Raw genomic sequence first — 18,427 nt, 5'->3', positions numbered from 1 at the left:
ATTCTTTGCTCTTTTACCAGTAGGGAACTGTTTACTGTTCCCTGCCAGGTATTTATGGATCACTTATAAGCTAAATGTTTAAGAGGTAAATTACATAGGTGTGACATTATCCCCATTTGTGACATTTTTAATAAATATCAGAAGATACTTTGGGTAAAAGGTGTAGGACTTGGCTTTTGATTGTTAGAAAGTTTAAATAGAAGTAATTCTTACTGGGCGAGGATCTGGTTACCTTGCCAAGCAAAGCTGTACCTCACTTAGCATGCTTATGCAGATGGAACCAGCTGTCCTGTTCTGCAATTTTCCTGCTACACTTATAACTGTGTATGCATGTTATGAATGAATCTCTTTCTCTTCAGTAGAAAAACCATCAAAGTTCTTCAAAACAAAGTTTAAGAGCTTAAGCTTATTCCCTGCTTGTATGGGAGGAAAATGTTTATTTTTTTTTAATAAAGTAGATCCAAGGTACTTTTGCAAAAAGCCAATTATATTATCCTAATCTCTTTTTCCCTCTTCCCGGTTACTCAAGTCACTCTCCCTTGAAATATATAGGAAACTCACACCAGCCTAGATGTTTCAAGCAAACCTGGTATCTATCTATTCTTGGTCTTAGACAATCTTAACCAAGTTACTGTTTTTGCATGGTTATGTAATTTTGGGGGTTTTTGTTCAGCATGGATGTGTGTAATTTTGTTTTGTCTTAACCATCATTCTCAATTCCACTGTTTTCTTTCCATCTCTTGTTCCTCATACTTCTTTCTTTTAATCTAACCTAAGAATATTTTTTGCTCATTCTCTGATACATAATCTGTTTTTCTCTTGTCAAGGAAGGCTGTGCCAACCTTGTACAACAGCTGAAATGACTTTGGCACTTTTAATCAGAAGTATGGTGAGACTTAATAGAGTCCCAATTCAATACTTAGAGGTCTGAATCTTTGTGGTTAGGTTGCTGTAACAGATGAATTCATGTTTGAAAATACACACCTTAAAGGGAGGGTACAAATCAATATTTTCTTAAAGCAACTGATATTTTAAATAAGTAACTTTGTCAAATTTTTCTTTATTTTGTGACTTAAAAAATAAACACTACCTAAGTATATTATTGTTAATTCAGTACATCGTGTATTTTAGTAAGTATTTCAGATATTAAATAATTTATGGTTGATCTTTTCTCTTTCGTTTGCTTTCTTTAGTTTCATGCTATGGATACACTATATAGGCACAGCTATGATTTGAGTAGTGCCATTAGTGTCTTAGTACCACTTGGAGGACCTGTTTTATGCAGAGACGAAATGGAAGAATGGTCAGCCTCTGAAGCCAGTTTATTTGAAGAGGCACTGGAAAAATATGGCAAAGATTTCAATGACATACGTCAAGATTTTGTAAGTAGAAAATTGTAAATAAAATGAAATGGGCTGGGGACATTTTATTTCATTGAGAAATCTGTTAAGCTTTAAGGTATTCATTTAGCAAGTCTGTGACTCAGTAATTTTTATGTGCTCAACATAGACTGAAGTCCAGTCTTGTGGGAGGGGAGAGAGGGAAGTTGACATTTGTTTTGGAAAGTAATTGTGAGTAAGACCCAGGGTCTGGAGGCCCTGAGTGCTTGCTGTAAACTTTGGCGGTATGGATTCATCCTTCTTCACCTCTTTCTGAGTTCCAAATTTTAAATATGGACAGCTTTCCTAGCCAGTTACATTACATATTTCTGACCTTTCCTTATTAAGCTTATTGCTCTCCTTTAGGCCTTCAGTATTTTTCTGGTTGCCTTAATCGTTGCGCCTGAATTTGTTAAGGACCTTTAGTATGGAAATGACCTGTAGCAAGCAGAATAAAGTTTACTTCATGGGTTTTCTTTCTGTTTTTTTTTCTTACTGAAGTATCATTGGTATTTCCTGGGTGTGTACTCCAACTCCTCTTAGTGATATGCAGTATCTTACTTTCATTTTAAGTACTAGATAATCTTGTCTACTGTTCTGTATTACTTTTTTGTATTTATGGAGTTGCTCTTTAATTAAGCTTACAGTCTCTTTGAAATGGGGGACTTTCTATGAGAAGTCCATAAATAGCATTTTATAGCAATCACCATTTTTGTTAAATTATGAAGATAGTATCTTTACAGAATATGAAATATATGATGTGAGCTAATATCCTTTCTTTTATGTTGTTGCATCTTTTTATAAAAATTATTTCTGATGCAAAATCATTACTTGTAAATGTGGGTTGATAAATCCTAACACAATAGATATTTAAAGTGTAGTCTCACTGATACTCTTCTGGCAAAACTTTACTCATACCCAAATTGTTATATGTCCAGATTTCAATTTATAGGAATGTGCAGCTGAGAATTTTAAATGTATTGGCAACATTTAGCTTCAGATGGCCAGAATAACACACCAGTACAATGTTATTAATATAGCAGTTATTAATATAATACAGCTATACCACTAAATAGAAACTGCAAAAACAAAATCCCTTAAAGAACAAAATCTGCAGGTCTGTAAAGAAGTAGAAGATGCGAAACACTTGAGTGAAACTACTTTTCCCTGCCCTAAGTGTGACGTGCACGTTTGATGTCCTAGTATTCATTCTAAACTTAATTCAATTCCACAAATGTTTATTGAGCACCAGCAACATGCCAGGTCTTCAGGTAGGCACTAAGTATGCAACAGAAACTTAACATGGTCCTTACTTCAGAGAATGAGTTATCATAGTCAAGATGAAGAGATTCAGTGGTATATACCCAAAAAGTATAATGCAGTTATTTCTGTCACTAATATGCACAAGTATTAAGGGAGTTTGAGAAGGGATCTGTTGGTTGTGCCAGTCAACTCAGGAGTGGCTTCACAGAGTTAACAGGCATTTCAGCTGGATCCTGGAGGTTAAGGGAGAAAACAACAGATTGAAAAGTATGTACTGAGGTGTGAATCTTGGTGGACAGTGAGTGCCTTGTCTTTCCTAGTATCTTTTTAAGGCTGAAGCTTAGATCATCAGTTTGAAACCTTACTTCTGATGTAATCGTTTATTGCCTATATTTGGCTGACAGTGATTTCAGCTTGGTCTGGAGAACTTGCTGCTGTCCTCTTTGAAGAGATACTTCATTTGTTACAGATTCCTTTTTTTTTCTCTCTCTTTAAATGCACTAAAGAAGTCTCTATGGCTTAAAATATGTAGTTTCTGATGAGAAGTTCATCATGTATGTATGTAAACGTTTTTTTCTCTTTACTTTTGGTTTTTAGCAGTTTTACTACTAAGCGTGCCTGGGTATGTTTTTCTTTGTAGTTATTCTACTTGCAGTTCACTGAATTTCCTTGAACTGAGATTTGCTGTTTGTATAGTTTGTACTTCTAGTTCTGTCTATCTAGAAGATAGCTCTGTCTTCTACACTCACTCTTTTCTCTGCTCAGTGTCTGGTATTCTGATAAACTCGTTAAAGGAATTCTTCAAATATGATGGCATGTTTTTTTCTAGCATTTATATTTTATTTTTTATGCTTTTTAAAAAATCTCTACTTGAATTCCCAAACTATTAATGTGTGTTGTCATCCTCTAATATAATTAATTAGCCTGCAGTTGGGCCAGGTTTAGATTTCGCTGCTGTTCTGGCTACCTTCAGTGTACCACTGTAGTGGAAGGCCTAAAATTTCATGGACTGCCTTGATATCTTTGAGCTTCACAGGAACCCAAAAGCTTAACTGTGAGTTCCCCAGCTTTTGCTAGATGTGCCCCTCACCCAGCAGGGAAGGCTCCCCGGCTGGCTAGCTCCCCTAGCGCCCCACTCAATCTCCAGCCTAACAGGTTTCATTTCCCTGTGAGCCTGCAGGATTATTCAAACAAGCCAATCACATCCGCACACAAGAACCCTCTTCAGTAACAAATCAGGGCACACCTCATCCCCTCGGTAGACAAATCCTCACTCCCTGGCCCCTACTGGCTCCTGTTCCCAAGTGTGACCCCGTGTGTCCCTCCATTGTGTCCTCTTCCCCTGAGCTGTGAGTGTATATGACTCATAAGCTGCTGTTATTCCCATCAGTTTTCTCTCGGGTGTTGTGTGTTTATGTATGGCCATTTTACACTGTTCTGAGGGGCAGGTCCCTCTTTCACGGAAGAGGTGAATGGTAGGCAGTCTGAACATATACAGACTGCAAATTCTTACCTATGCTTAATGTGGGGCCAGGAACTTGGAAGAGTTTTTTCATGTCCTGTCTCCACCTCAGCAGGCCCTGCACCGCAGAACCTCTCTCTGTGGTTTTGCCCTTCTCTCTGTGGTAGAGTGGTGTGGCTTGTTACTGACTGCAAGATGCGGGGTGAGGGTGTGGGTGGCTTCTTAGTTGTCCTGTTCCACCCCAGCCTTCGGCAGGCTGGGTGCCTGTCATTGGAGCTCCTGCAGCATTTCTCCTTTTTGCCCAGCTCCCTATGGCATCCAGTCTGCCTCGTGTTGCCTTTTATTTAGGCCAGGGTTCTTAGATGTGAGCAAATTCCTGCCCCTCTGGCCCCACCCCCCAATGGCCCCTGAACTTTGCTTGGGACCTGGGGCTGGATGGTTTCCAGCCTATCTCTAGTGGCAGACAGCTTTTGCTTTGTATGAGCTAAGAATCTGGGAATCAAGGGCTTTTCTTGCCCAGTCTCCAGTAGCAGCTGATCACAATTTTGTGCACCACATTGCCACCAGTGGGGACTTTCTGAGGTCTCTTGCCTTGTCCCAGTTCTTTCTGCAGAACACCTGGAGGAAAGGGGGTCTGTGGGTTCCCTCTGTGTACCACTTTATTCAACTCCATCTTACAAAGTTTGATAAGTCATGTTTTCATTTTCATTCCTTCAGAATACTGTTTTTCCTTCTGATTTTCTTTTATGAGTCATGGATTGTTTAGAGTTAAGTTCTACATATTTGTGGGGTTTTTCCCCATATACTTTTGTTACTGAATTCTAGTTTTAATTCTGTTGTGGTCAGAAAACATAATCTGTAAAACAAACAAAACCCCAAATTTCATGTCTTTGAGATTTGATAGATTCATACCTAGTGTATGGCTTATTACGCTAAGTGTTCCATGTGCTTTTGAGAAGAACAGATATTTTGCTATTAGGTAGAATGGTCAGATATATTGATGATGTTATTCAGGTTTTCTGGAGCCTTACTGATTTTTTTTGTCTATCTGTGAGAGCAGTATTAAAAGTCTCTAGCTATAATTGTGGATTTTTCTATTCGGTTGTATTAGGTTTTTGTTTTCATTGTGTTGAATATCTTTTATTAGGTACATACATGTTTAGGAATGATTGCTATGTTCTTATGATGAATTGACCCTTTTATCTTCACATCATGCTTCTTTATCCATGCTAATACTCACTGTGGTGAAGTTTACATTATCATCTGTTAAATACAACCACTCCAGCTTTATTTACTGGTTACATGATATTTCTTGTTTCCATTCCTTTACTTTTATTTATGTCCAGAATGGGCTTCTTATAGACAGTATACAGTTGGGTCCTTTTGTTTTCATCCAGTACAACAGTCTGTGCCTTTTGGAGTGATCAGATCTCTTCTTACCTTTAATATAATTATCAGTATTGGTTTAAATCCATCATCTTACCATTAACTTTCTTTTTGTCCCTTTTTTGTTGTTCTTTTCCTGTTTCTTTGATTAATTTTTAAATTACCACTTTATCTCTTCTCAAGTGGCTTACCAGGTGAACTTCTGTTTTGTTTGTTTAGCGGCTTTCCGCATGCGTTGTGGATACGCTGCAGTCTCCCTTAGATCAAATACCATTCAGATCTTGGAGACTGTAAGGGCCATACGACAGTACACTTCCAGTTGTTCCCTCCCATTCTCTTTATTTTGTCATATATTTTATTTCTGCCTATGTTCTAAGTCCCACAGCATTATTATTCCTGTTTTTTGCCCTTAGGTGTGATCTTTTAAAGATATTTTTAAAAATACCTTTTCCTCCCCATATTTATTTACTTATTGCTATTTCAGTATTTTCTTTTAAGCATTTCTGCCCCTTTGTATTTCTCTACCTATTTTCACATTCATGACCACCAACAGGGGCTTTCTCAGGTTTTGTGGTCTGACACAGTAAACTCTTGTTGGAGATCTTTGGCAAACATGGGTGGATCGCCCTGGTGTCTAGACTTCCCATAGACACTAACACTGTCTAGCCCACTGTTAACCTTTAAGAATTGGTTAAATTTTAGTTTTCTTCTTACTGCCCTTTCTCTTTGTCACCTCTTCTGTGCACTGTCAAAGTAAAAATAGCTGGAATCCTGTCTTTCCTTGGAGTGGCTTTGGAATTGTGTTCAGTTGATTATCTTGTAATCGTAGCTCTGATGGGTCTGGTAACTGGTATGGTTTTGTAGATTATCTGTTTTTTCTCATTTTTAGGGTGAGAGTGACATTCTCTTGTGGATTTCTACAAATTAAGGAGAAGCAGGACCTGAAATATGGAAAAGAACCTTAAAAATTTAAAGTGTAAAACAGCAAAGTCTGTCTTCTTTCATGCATTCAGGTCCCTTGCTACAGGAATTTCTTTTAGCAGAGGGTATTTCCTAGCTATTGTATGATTCAAGCTTCACTTGCAAATAAAATTAAATGAGCTATGTTAGACAAAAGGGGATTTAATTTTGGCAATTAGGTGCTTTAAATCACTGATGTAGGGTTAGAGAAATAGGCTCCAGGATGGGCTTAAGAATAATTCCACAGAAATGATAAGTGAGCTCCTAACCTCTGTCCCATATGGGAACTAGGAAGCCCCGAGATTAATTTCTGCTCCAGGGTCATATTACTGTAACCATAATCTTGAGATCAGGAAGCCTGTAACAGAACTGATTGATCGAGAATGATTTTGCCTTCTACCTCTGTGCAGCACAAGGATGCCTTAGGTACCATCCTCTCTCTCCCTGCTTAATTCCCTTCTGAATTTCTTCATACATGTACATCTGACTGGAAGAGGTAAGTCACAAGGAAGTTTTGGAAATAAAACATTTGTGTATAAAGGAAAATGAAGTAGAGAGAGACTGAAAAGAATATTGAGCAAGGCATACATGGAGACAAAACAACATCCATTTGAATGAGCTGGTTTAAGGAGGAAGAAATTTATTACAGAGTGTTAGAGGCTAACAGAACCTCCAGGAGGGCCAGAGATCCAAGTTTTGATGCATCACAGCCAGGGCTTGAAAAGCCAAAAACAGCATGTCACCCCACAGTGGCAGCCTTCTAGCAGAAACCCTACATCTGTTGCCTGCCATCAGTCTTGCCTGATTTCTGCTCGACCCCGATCTCCAGCAAAGGCCACATATCTAGTGTCTGTTCTTAGAACATTTCACTTCTTACCTCTTTTTGTATTAGCTAGAGCACTCTTGATTATGGGAGAGAGAAACTCAACCTCACCTAGTTTAGAATAAAGGATAAATGTATTGGTTATATTAGGGTTCTTAGTTGTTCTTAATACAGAACTCACTGTATCTAATTTAAGCATAAAGGGATATATAATATTAGGTTCTCATAGAATCTCTGATAAGACTAGAAAACCAGGCTTGGATGTTACACTTCCAAAAACAGTGGAAATGCCCATGCCCTCCACTACTTGGTCTCCATGATATTAAGCATGGACAGCAGAATGGTTCACACAGATGCCGTAGAAGAACATGATGCCTCAATGATTGATCTTGCCAAACTGTCCAGTCTCCCTGCATGTAGCCTCCTCCTGATGATGTTCACCTCTCTATCTAAATGTCATTCAGGTTTGTCAGCTTGCCTAAAACTGGCCTGTATGTCTGCATCCTTGTTCAAGGGTATCTGGGGAAAATTTAGAGTTTCAGGGAAGGTAAGGTAGAAGTGGGCTGGAAATGGATGCACAGTATCTGCTACCACCTGCTGCTCTGGCTGTTCAGCATCCATCCTTGCTTTTCATACATGCCTCCTTTCCATACATCAATTTTTAAACAATAGTACTTATTGCTGAATCATTCAAGAATATGGCCATTTCCTCACCTGGGGAGGCCCAAATTCAGTGTCACAGCATCGTCTCTGGTTGATGTTTATTCCTCCTCTGGTTTCAGTCACAAACCTGTCTTTCTAGCTTGAACTTCTGCATTAAATTGTAAAGACAAAATCACCAAGAGACCTTATATAAAAATAGAAAGGGAATTGGGGTGCAGAAGGAAAAGAATTATACCAAGCAAGAAAGGAAATAGAGATAACTTCTTAAGTCTTCCCTTCTCCATTTCTGAAACCCATTCTGAGGCTTTCATTGGCATTCAAAGTGAACCCCCCCTCTCCCCCCTCCCCGATTATTCTCCTTCCCTTCAGTCCCCTACACACCAAAGTTCTTAATCTGGTAGGGTGACCAAAACCTTTATTCCTGAAGGTTCTAAACCCTGGGTTAGAAGCAGGGTTCTGTGGGAATAAGTCAATCTTAAGTCTGTGTTAGCTAATGTATTAAAGGCAGTAAAGTCAAATCATATATAGAATAATTGTCTTACTCAGTGAGAATAGAGCTGCTCTTCCAGGATGCTGAGAGTCTGATGTAACTGACACATTATCAAGAATGGTGCCATGTTGGAGGCCCAGTGTACTCTATTCCTGCAAACTGGACACCTGGAGTATCAGATCAGATTTGGTGACAGGACATCATGTAGTGGTACCTATGTGTAATCTTTCTCTTCTTGCCTCCGTGTCCATTTTGTTTATGTGTCCTTTGAGCAGTCATTGTTGTGGCTACGTAAAGAGGCTGGCTATGAGGCTGGCTGATAGCCGTAGAGGAGATCATCTTATCTACCTAATACTATTGAAAACTTTCTCTGCAAAGGGAGCCTTTGAATGAGCATGGGGATACAAGAATCAGCACACTGAGGCCCATCCTGAGGTGTGTCCCACAGACTGCCTTCCTAAGCCTCATGGCTACCAGCCCTCTAATCTGACTCCTTCAAGTCTCTGACCTGTGATAGGTAATAAGCACTGCCGATGAATGGGTGTGGAGTTGTACTCCTCCAACTAAAAGTAGAAACCCAGATGTTCATTCTAATGTTCCACCCTCCAAAAGGATCCCTCCTCACTGTGCTTCAGAGCCACTCCTGCTTGGGACTGAAATGCTGCAGCAGTGTAATTCTGTTTGGTGCCAATATATCATGCGAAGCCATCTGCCACATTCAGATTTTTTTCCTTCTCAGTTGCTGTGTCACAGGGAACTCCCCTGAAGCTATAAAAGAGGGTCAAGGGGGAAGTGATAACTTCATCTGCAGTAGATAAATCAGGATATGTTACTTAGGCATTCATGACCTACACTTTTCCTTGATAACAGAGTGGTTGGTGGTGCTGAGCACAACTGATTAGGACTTTATGGCTTAGATGAAATCTGGCTCTTGCTGAAGCTCAGGGTACATGATTACTGGTTTCCTTTACTTGGGCTTCCAGGTAATTGCACGCCAGGGGCTATTTTCAAAAGAGGAATAGTTAGGAGGTGAAGAGTTCTCAGCTTGCTTAAAACCCCTAGGGGACTATGCCAGTGACTGTTCTGTGAGGTCTTAAGCTTGCTCTTGCCATACGTTCCATTCACCATCTCTTAGAGACTTTCAGCTCTCATTAGATTGCTTGTTGAATTGGAGAAAATTGTATTTGCTTTTGCTGCAGTGCAAATACCAATGGCTGTGCTGATCTGATCCTGCAAGGAGACCACATTGGTAACTACTGTTGGAGTTGACACCCAGTTCAGCTTAAAATAATTTGCTTTCTCTAAACTCCATCTGTTTGCTCTTAGACCAAACAGGTGAGTTAAATGTGGAGTGATAGGAATGGCATGGAGGTTGTACAAGTGGGTTATAAGCAGACCCCTAGCTGCCCTGGGGTGTGGGAAGTACAGTTTTAACTCTCCAATCTTGGTGGTGCCTCAGGGAGTCGGGGAGAGTGCTGAGACACCTATCTGTAAAATCTGCCCCAACAGATGAAAAGTGGGGAATGTTGTCAGTCATTTTGTGTGAAGGTTTACTCTGACCTGATTTACATCCTAGATGACTAACCTCTCCCTGTAGAGGGACATAATGGATATATTCTTTGGTTGTAGGTCTCACAAGTAGGAGCTCATTTGGCCTTTTTTGAATAATTATGGGTACTAGCAAAGGCAAGCTTCTAATTTTCTAATACAAATCACACTTAGCTGTGTTCTTTTAAAAAGAGATTTAGGGTTTTTTATTTTATTTAAAAAAAATAGGCTGAAGTAGAGCAGTTGGAAAGGATGAGAAATACCATGCCAGAGACTAGATGATACCCAGTTGTAGCTGGCGTCTTTGGAGTTAAAATGACTCAAGCTAAATCTATTTAAATATCATTTCTAAAAATTGTACTCTAACCTCACCTGTAGCTTGAGAAAAACTTCCCTGAATATGTCATGAAATACTGTAAGTCAAAAGGTTTATAATTTATAATAAATAAAATGCGAGGTGTTGTATTAGAGTCTCTAACTGAATATAACATGTTTGGGGTATGCTTTGCTAAGAATTAATTTCAGTTTTCTCAAGCATCTCTTCTAGAATGAATCTTCCATGTGGATATTTGTCTCACTATTTTAAAGAATTTTTTTTAAAGGTTAATAGTTTCTACCGTAGCATGTATGTATTCATTATCATGTTAAATATTTTTCAGCTCCCTTGGAAATCATTGACTAGCATCATTGAATATTATTACATGTGGAAGACTACTGACAGATACGTGCAGCAGGTAACATTCTCCTATTGCTACCAGTACAAGTGCATTAAAGCAACTCTGTTTATATTTTAGTATTTCTTAGCAAGATACTTAATTTTAAGTTTGTTTTGTTTCTTTATCTTTTCTAGACTATGTTAAACTACATTATTTCATATCCTTAAAAGTGTTATTCTAAGATGTTAGTCTTAACATTTTCTTTACCTCAGAATTGATTATGATAAATATTTGGGAAGATGGCAGGGAAAGATACCACAAGAGAGGTACCGTTTCCCTGCAGATACCTGGTACTGGTACTTCATTGCTTTGTGCATATGGTTGGTGGGAATGACCTAAGAGTGATGCTAACACAAACCATTTGAACATGAAATACTGAAAATTTAGAACAATGCCATGAGTCATGCAATTGGAGATATTTTGAAAGATTTCCTGAAGCCTCCTTTGTGTGGACATATCTTTGACTGTAGTAGTCAGTTTTGCTAGTTTGGTGTTTGGTCCTGTACATAAATTTTCCTCCAAAATTAATTTCTGAAAGCAGGGAATCATTTATTTTTGAGTCCATCCCAAATTGAGATAATTCTCTCAATTACTTACTATGAGTGCTAATACTTTTGGGGAAACTGTACATTTTCCTGAAGTGACCTCAGTCAATACTTGTTTTCATATTCCTCTAGTAACTTGTCAGAACTGGTAAAGAAAGGAACAAATATTTAACAGAGTATGTAATCATAGTGATCACATGATGGCAAGTGTTGGATGCTGTAAAAACACATTCTAAGGATCATTTTAAAAATTACCATAGTGAGTTGCTGAGGTCATGAAGAGTAAATAGATACCCATGGCTTAATGAAAAATTTCCAGTGCCAAAATCATATATAATTCAAAAAGTTCTTATTTCAAACAACTTATGTAGAAGTGAAGAGTGCTCTGGAAACCTGTATTATTCAAAGCAAAGAGAGACCCTAAAGATGGTGCAGACGTTGGCATCAAGGATGGTTGGAAAGTGTTTGGATAAATAATGTCCAAAAGTTTCAGCTCCATCTCTGAAAGTTTTAAGATGTCTCCCTAAATGTTCTTGTTTTCTCCCCTTGAGAAAATAGGAGGATTGATTGCCTCATATTCTGGTTTGCCTTATTTTGGGGTATCTACCATATAATATTTTCCTTCTCTATTGGCATTCTTTATTTTGTCAATCAATCTCTATATTTGATTACATGATTTTTTCCCCATTCCCCTCCCTGCATTTGTGCCTAAAGGGTTCCTAAAATCTAGTAAGTTCAGCCAAGCTTAAAGTTTACTTCAAATCTCCCAACATTTGAGGGTAAATGCTTATTTCATTGTACTTAGAATAGTTAATATCCCTTTCTTTTGCATGAATTTTGGAAATTAATCATCTCTGAATATTTTCCTAAAAGCAAAGATTTTGTGTGGGTTATTTTTCCTTCAAGAAAGGCAAAAAAGAAACACAGTAGAAACTAAATTTGAAAAGTAAAAATGGTTAAAGTCCTATTTATTCACTCATAGGGGAATGGGAAATGGAGTTGTTCATTTATTTTTAAAATCTATGTCTAAAATGTTATTAATACTTGTAGTTCTGTACCTCAGAATCTAGTAACTTTTCTTGTAAATAACTAGTTTAAGAATATGTACATGAAAGAAAAACTCATCTTAAAATGGCAAGGTTTGAATTTGCTTTACTGTTTCATTTTCTTGTGAATTTTTTTAAGACAGTGAAGTGGCAATAATTATTAGGCATTGTACGTAAAATATTTTGTCTGTCTTTTGAATTAGAAACGTCTAAAAGCAGCAGAAGCTGAGAGTAAACTGAAACAAGTGTATATCCCAACTTAGTAAGTAATGGAGATCTTGCAAAAGTATTTGTTACGGTGTTAATTCTGTCAAAACAACATTATGTCATTTGGGTCAGTTTCAGCCAAATTTGAATTTCTTGGTGTATCTTATTTCTTCCACTACAGAGTATGAGACTTGCTTTCCATTATGCCACTACAGTGATTTTTTTAGAAGGTAAAATGGTTGGGGTGGGAGAAACCTCAAGCAGCCTAACAAAAGGGACTAGAGGAAGAAGCCATGTACTGTGCGTCTATCACAGTTGCAGGGAAAGGGTCAGAAAACTAACCTGTGAAACTATTAATTGAAGCCAGTGTGTTTCAGAAAGCTAGAAAGGTTGAAACTTCTGCATGATAGAATGGATTTTATGTGGGTAATGTACATTAGAGGTATGTTGTTTATTTGGTGGAGGATTTTATATTGTTTGTCTGGAGGGAGGGTTAGGGGAAGGTAGTTAGAACCATACTATATGAATGTTGGATAAACAAATTTCAGTTGGCTCACATGTCCAGCATTCTGTCATTGCCCTTTGGGTTTAGAAATCATTGTTGTATCGAAATGAATGCCAGTTTTCTTCCTATTTGCTCTATTTTAAATGACTTCTACTCTTTTTTTGAGGTCTTTAGAGTTAGTTCCATAATTCATTTGTTCAGGAAAATTTAGTTACTGAGCACCAGGTATATAGTGCTAAGTTCGGTTCTTTGGGAATTGAAATGTATTGTTATGTACTGTTTATGTAAAGCTCATTCATTGAGCTCAGTATAGTTGTTTTATACCTAGCCTTTTGTTTAGTGAGTTTTGATATATTAATACATATTTGTTTATACACGAGGCTTCACAGACCATGAATTGCAGTATTCTTTGTTAATCTTTTGTCTCAAGGCAGATAATTTACAATGTAATTTACATTGTCTATCATTTTTATTCGGAACTGTAATGTCCCTTCTGCACAGTGGTTTCTAATATTTAGAAAATTGTGTATTTTATTTGACTAATTTATGAAAGAACAACTTCCCAAAAAAAAACACTGTTGTAATTCATGTGTTCTAGATTTTCAAAAGCAAGCATACCAGCTTTCTTGTACTTTGTAATGCTGTCACATCAAAGGAAAAGTACATATAACTAGTTTTCACCAGGTAACCCAGATAATTGCTTCTATTCTTTTTTTGCATTGACTTTAGAGTCTTGATCTAAGTCAGAGACCAACAAACTATAGTCTTCAGTTCATATCTGACCTGCCATCTGTTTTTGTGAATAAAGTGTTACTGGAACACAGTCATACTCATTAATTTATGTATTGTCTGTGTCTCCTTTCGTGCTACAATGGCAGAGTTCAGTGGTTGTGACAGAAATTATAAAACCCACAAAGCTTAAAATATTTGCTATGCCAACCCCTACATGAATGATTTTCTAGAGATCAAGACTGAATTTCAAGTCATACTTTTTATTTTTAAAAAGTCATATAAATTGTATACATAAATAGAAGATGCCAAGGTACATTATTGAGTTAGATAAGAACCTGAGTCCTTTGAAGGATTTCCCAGTAAGCTCCAAAATAGAATATTATGAAGAATTATTTTACACTGTCGTTCTCTTGAACCTGGCAGTCTCCTTTATGCAAAGCACTCTGGTCAGTGCCAGAGATAGAAAAGTTAAGACAGCAGGCTGCATCCTAGCGAGGGGGAGACAGATGCGAAACAGCATTGCTCACCTGGTGTAATGAATACTGTGATAGAGAAGGATAGCTTTTATGAGAATTTATACTGACAATTTTTGAGAGAAGGATAGCTTTTATGAGAATTTATACTGACAATTTATGAGGTGTATAATTTATTAGAATCAAACTTCTATTAGAATTTATCAGTTGACATGATCAGGAGAGATTCCTTATGGAAGTGAGTTTGAGTGAACTCCCGAGGAAGAGGAGGAATTAACCACGTGATAGGGCTGCTGCTGAGAGGGAGGCAGTGGGGGTGGTGGGAAGAGAGAGGGATGAACCAGTATGGAAGGCAAGGGCCAGTAGTTTACCCATCAAACAGTGGATTATGAACAAAGTGTTATGATTAAATTTGCACTTGAAGGTCACTGGCTGTGTTTCAGAAAATGGTTTGGGGAAGGGGAGTACAAGTGGATATAAGGAGCCCAATTAAGAAGTTTTGGGAGAGGAAAGATGACAGCAGCTTGACCTAGAATGTGGCGTGCTATGTGGAGGTGACTGGCTTACATGAGGTTCAGAAGGGAGATGTCAAGGTTGAGTCCTAGGTTTCTGGCTAGTACAACTCAGTGGATTGCTGTGCTATTCACCAAGCTGGGAAACCGTGGCAGAGAAGCAGGTTAGGTCATTTTGAGTTCACTCTGTCCGAAAAGAAGTATTGAATATGCTGTTGTATATATTGGTCTTAAACTCTGGATACATTTCTGTGACAGAGACACAAATTTGAGCTTCACCAGCATATAATACTGTTTGAAACCATGGATATAATACTTAAGAAAAGCAATAAGAAAAAAGGGCCTTGGACCAAGAAATCTAGTATTTATATATCAGGGTAGGATAGCAAGGTGAGTGTACTATCACAGAAACTGAGAAAGGAGGGTGTTTCAAGGAGGCAAAGAGATTAACTGTCAGATACTGATGTTAGAACACCAGGGACTTTAGCCACATCGAGGCCACTGGTAATCCGTAAAGTAGTGATGAGAACTGTGTAGGAGCAGAGGAATGCTGCAGATAGTGACTATTGGCTGCCCTTGGGACAACTGGCTGGAAAGGACAGTTAAGAGAGAGAGCTCTTGGCTTTGAGGGGTAGGTTGGGGTAGAGTAATGGGAGAAGACTTCCCATTAATACGTTACAGAAATTATTATCATGAACAGTCAAACCTCCTGAAATGCTAACTTACCTCTAGAGATCTGCCCTGTACACCCACAGTCTCTTTGTTGAACATAGAGTTTGTGCTGTCCTTTGAGAACCACTACATAGAGTCAACAGCTTTTATATCAGTAGCAGGAATGGGACAGTGTTTTTCTGTTAATATATAACACACAGGCTTTGGTTAATTTATTTGATTGAAAAATTATTTCATTTTCTCATGAAAATTTATGGTGGGTGATACAGCTAACTTGTATCTTCCAAAAGTATCAGAGGGTGTTCTAAGGAAATTGTATTTGGATGGAGAAAAGGTGCAGCTGTATTTGTTTTGTGAGTGTCAGGCAATTAGAAATTGGTTTTCATATAGCCTTGCCTTGTAATGAGTGGTTTGAGTTTATTTTAACACCTTACTTTTTACCAGTTTGATTCCTTCTTTGCCAAACATTCAGATGTTCATGTGTATCTAAGATAAATCAGTAATGAGATGTAAAATAAAGCCTTTTGTGTTATTGTACAAGTCATTTTTATTATCTCACTTTGTATTTCATTGAAAGCAGCAAACCGAATCCCAACCAAATAGCGGCCAGCAATGGCAAAGCTGGTGCTCTGAATGGAGCTGTGGGGGCCACATTCCAGCCACAGAATGCCCTCTTAGGGCGAGCCTGTGAGAGCTGCTATGGTGAGTTTTCTCTAGCAGGGCTTTATTTTCTCCTCTGAGGCCTGTCTTTGCAGAATTGTGGGGTGGGGCGGAGTGTTGAGCAGCTTTCTCTAGGTACACGTGGTCAGTACTGTGCAAAGTAACATAGCCTCGGAGTAAACGTGCCTATCCTTACCTTCTGCTTGAACACTAAAGTTAGGTATTGGGCTTCTTTGATTTGCTTCTCTGAGGTCCTGTGTTTGTTGACTATTTCATGCAGTGTTTGCTAAGTTGCATTCAGAGTTATTAAAAAGCTTTGTGCAATCCATGGCCCCGTGAAATATACCAAATCCCTTGCTGGAGTTTCTCAGTGTACTTTGACACATTAAAGATTCCAAGTAATTCTGTAGGAAAGACCTGTGTGTGGATAAACTGCTGTTCATAATCCTCAGACCAGCTTCCCAAAGAGCACTGGTTTGGGAGATGCTGTTCTGTGATACTTGCTTTTGGCCTTAGGTTTCCTATCAGACACTGTAGTATTATATTTGCCCTGGATATAATAGTTTGGTGAGATGAACTGTTAGGAAGTTGATAACTTTTATTTCATTTTAAAATCACTTCTTTAAAATGAAATTTTATTTCATTTAAAATTTAAGTGGAAATAAAAAATATCCTATCTTTGACTTACAAATCATTCATACTCACGTAGTCTCACATATCCCATTGTAATAATGGGGCATTGGTGACATTATCACATATGTTTCCTTCAAAGTGGCCTGGGGTGCCAGAAAGAAGAAAATTCATTTTTATTAAACATCTACTTGGTGCCCAGTTTTTGTCACAGTGGCTCTTACAGTGGGGGGAGGTTGATGTAGCCTACTGCCCTATGGACATAGGACTGAGAGACCTTTGACACCCTGCTCCATACTTCACACCAGGCTTCAGCATTTGAAAAGGCATTTAAAACCAAATCGTGTAATTACCTTTCCTGAAGCCAGGGAAGATATGAGCTAGACAAATTGCTGACTTGGTAGAAATTGTACATGTCTAACCATTTTCTACACCATGGAAGCACAAAGGGAAACAATTTGTGGAAAATTAGATTCTTTTGATAAAGATTTCACATGGATTGTATCATAAATGTCTTCAATTTGGGAATTCTTAGATTTTGAAGTTCATTTATATTTAAATGGAAATAAAAATATCCTGTCTTATTTTTGACTTACAAATCGTTCACATTTACGTAGTCTCACATATTCCTTTAAATAATTATTTTGTCATTTTTATATGTGCATGGCAAGTGATTTTAATTTTATATTTAAGATCCATGTATTAAATCATCATAAAATGTATCTTAATAGATCTTTATAGAAAGAATTTGGCATTTTCTACTTGTCACTTTTTCATTGATTTTGACTCAATTATATAAGAAGAAAGACATTTGTTGCCAAATATTAAAATGACATGACTGTTAGGTTGAGTAAAAAGTATGTTTAAATATGAGTCAAATTTTATATTCTGAATTCAGAATAGGTCCATGCCTAATATTTAGGATTCTTAAAATTTGTGTTAAAATATCAACTTTGCTTATTTTATTATTCTTTTTAAGTTATAAGAGGAATTGTTTTTAGACTGCTAATTGCAAAGAGTCCTCTCAAAATAACACATGTTGGCTGCACAGGATTTTTCTCAATAAACTAAGAGGCAGTTTGATTAGAATGGTCACTATATTTTCTCTTTTTGATATTGGTGGGTAACGTGTTAGTTGACACCTTTGATGTGGTGTTTGAACGTTCTGACCTGATGAAGGTAACTTACAGATCATAGGACTGTTCCAAGGCAAACTTAACAAAGTTATAATAATTTTTATGTACCTCATTACTTCAGTGTCATTGTTTTCTATTAAACTTCAAATCTATTGTGAGAACATTTTCAGTGTTAAATGGCAGTAATTAAAACTTCAGAACAATACTTGATACAGGCTTGCAGTGCTTATCTAAGTGATAAATCAATGGAGTTATTAGGTCTTAAGCATGCTGCATTCTTAGCTGCAAATATGGACTTACAGTCTTGAAAGATTCTGTTTTTAAAGGGAGAAATACTCAAATTACTGTGTCTCTTGATTAAAATAAAGATATGGAAAACAGATACCTATTTCTGTCAGATTCCTTTCCTGCCTTTGTTCATTGGGACTGCCCTGAGCACCTCAGACCTGGATTCAGACTTTGAACATTAACAACACCTTTCTGGTAACTTATTTCAAGAAATGTACAAGTTAGAAGATATTTTTAATTAACAAAAAATCCCTCAGCAACAGCAAAATGTTTATTTTAGGATGCTTCATGTAATAACCTTTCTTAATAGCAGCTATAGGCACTTGATAAT

General features: G+C 37.6%; 1 protein-coding gene across 9 annotated transcripts in view; it reads left to right on the top strand.

The window, feature by feature from the left end:
• The window catches only part of MTA3 (metastasis associated 1 family member 3), a 161,357-nt gene that overhangs the window by 116,879 nt on the left and 26,051 nt on the right, over positions 1-18,427 (top strand). For 8 of the 9 annotated variants that reach the window (XR_012121614.1, XR_012121616.1, XR_012121615.1 and 5 more), the window contains 4 exons: positions 1,194-1,382; positions 10,634-10,708; positions 12,485-12,543; positions 15,960-16,084. Coding sequence is in view for 6 of the 9 variants with exons in the window: in XM_036990816.2 (XP_036846711.1) it covers positions 1,194-1,382; positions 10,634-10,708; positions 12,485-12,543; positions 15,960-16,084 (448 nt within the window). In the remaining 3 variants the exon portion in view is untranslated. The remainder of the gene's footprint in view (positions 1-1,193; positions 1,383-10,633; positions 10,709-12,484; positions 12,544-15,959; positions 16,085-18,427) is intronic. The other variant, XM_036990815.2, reaches the window with a different exon arrangement.

The sequence above is a fragment of the Manis javanica genome, chromosome 1 (assembly GCF_040802235.1).
Source record: "Manis javanica isolate MJ-LG chromosome 1, MJ_LKY, whole genome shotgun sequence".
Taxonomy (NCBI): domain Eukaryota; kingdom Metazoa; phylum Chordata; class Mammalia; order Pholidota; family Manidae; genus Manis; species Manis javanica.
This window is presented reverse-complemented; position numbering and strand designations above follow the sequence as displayed.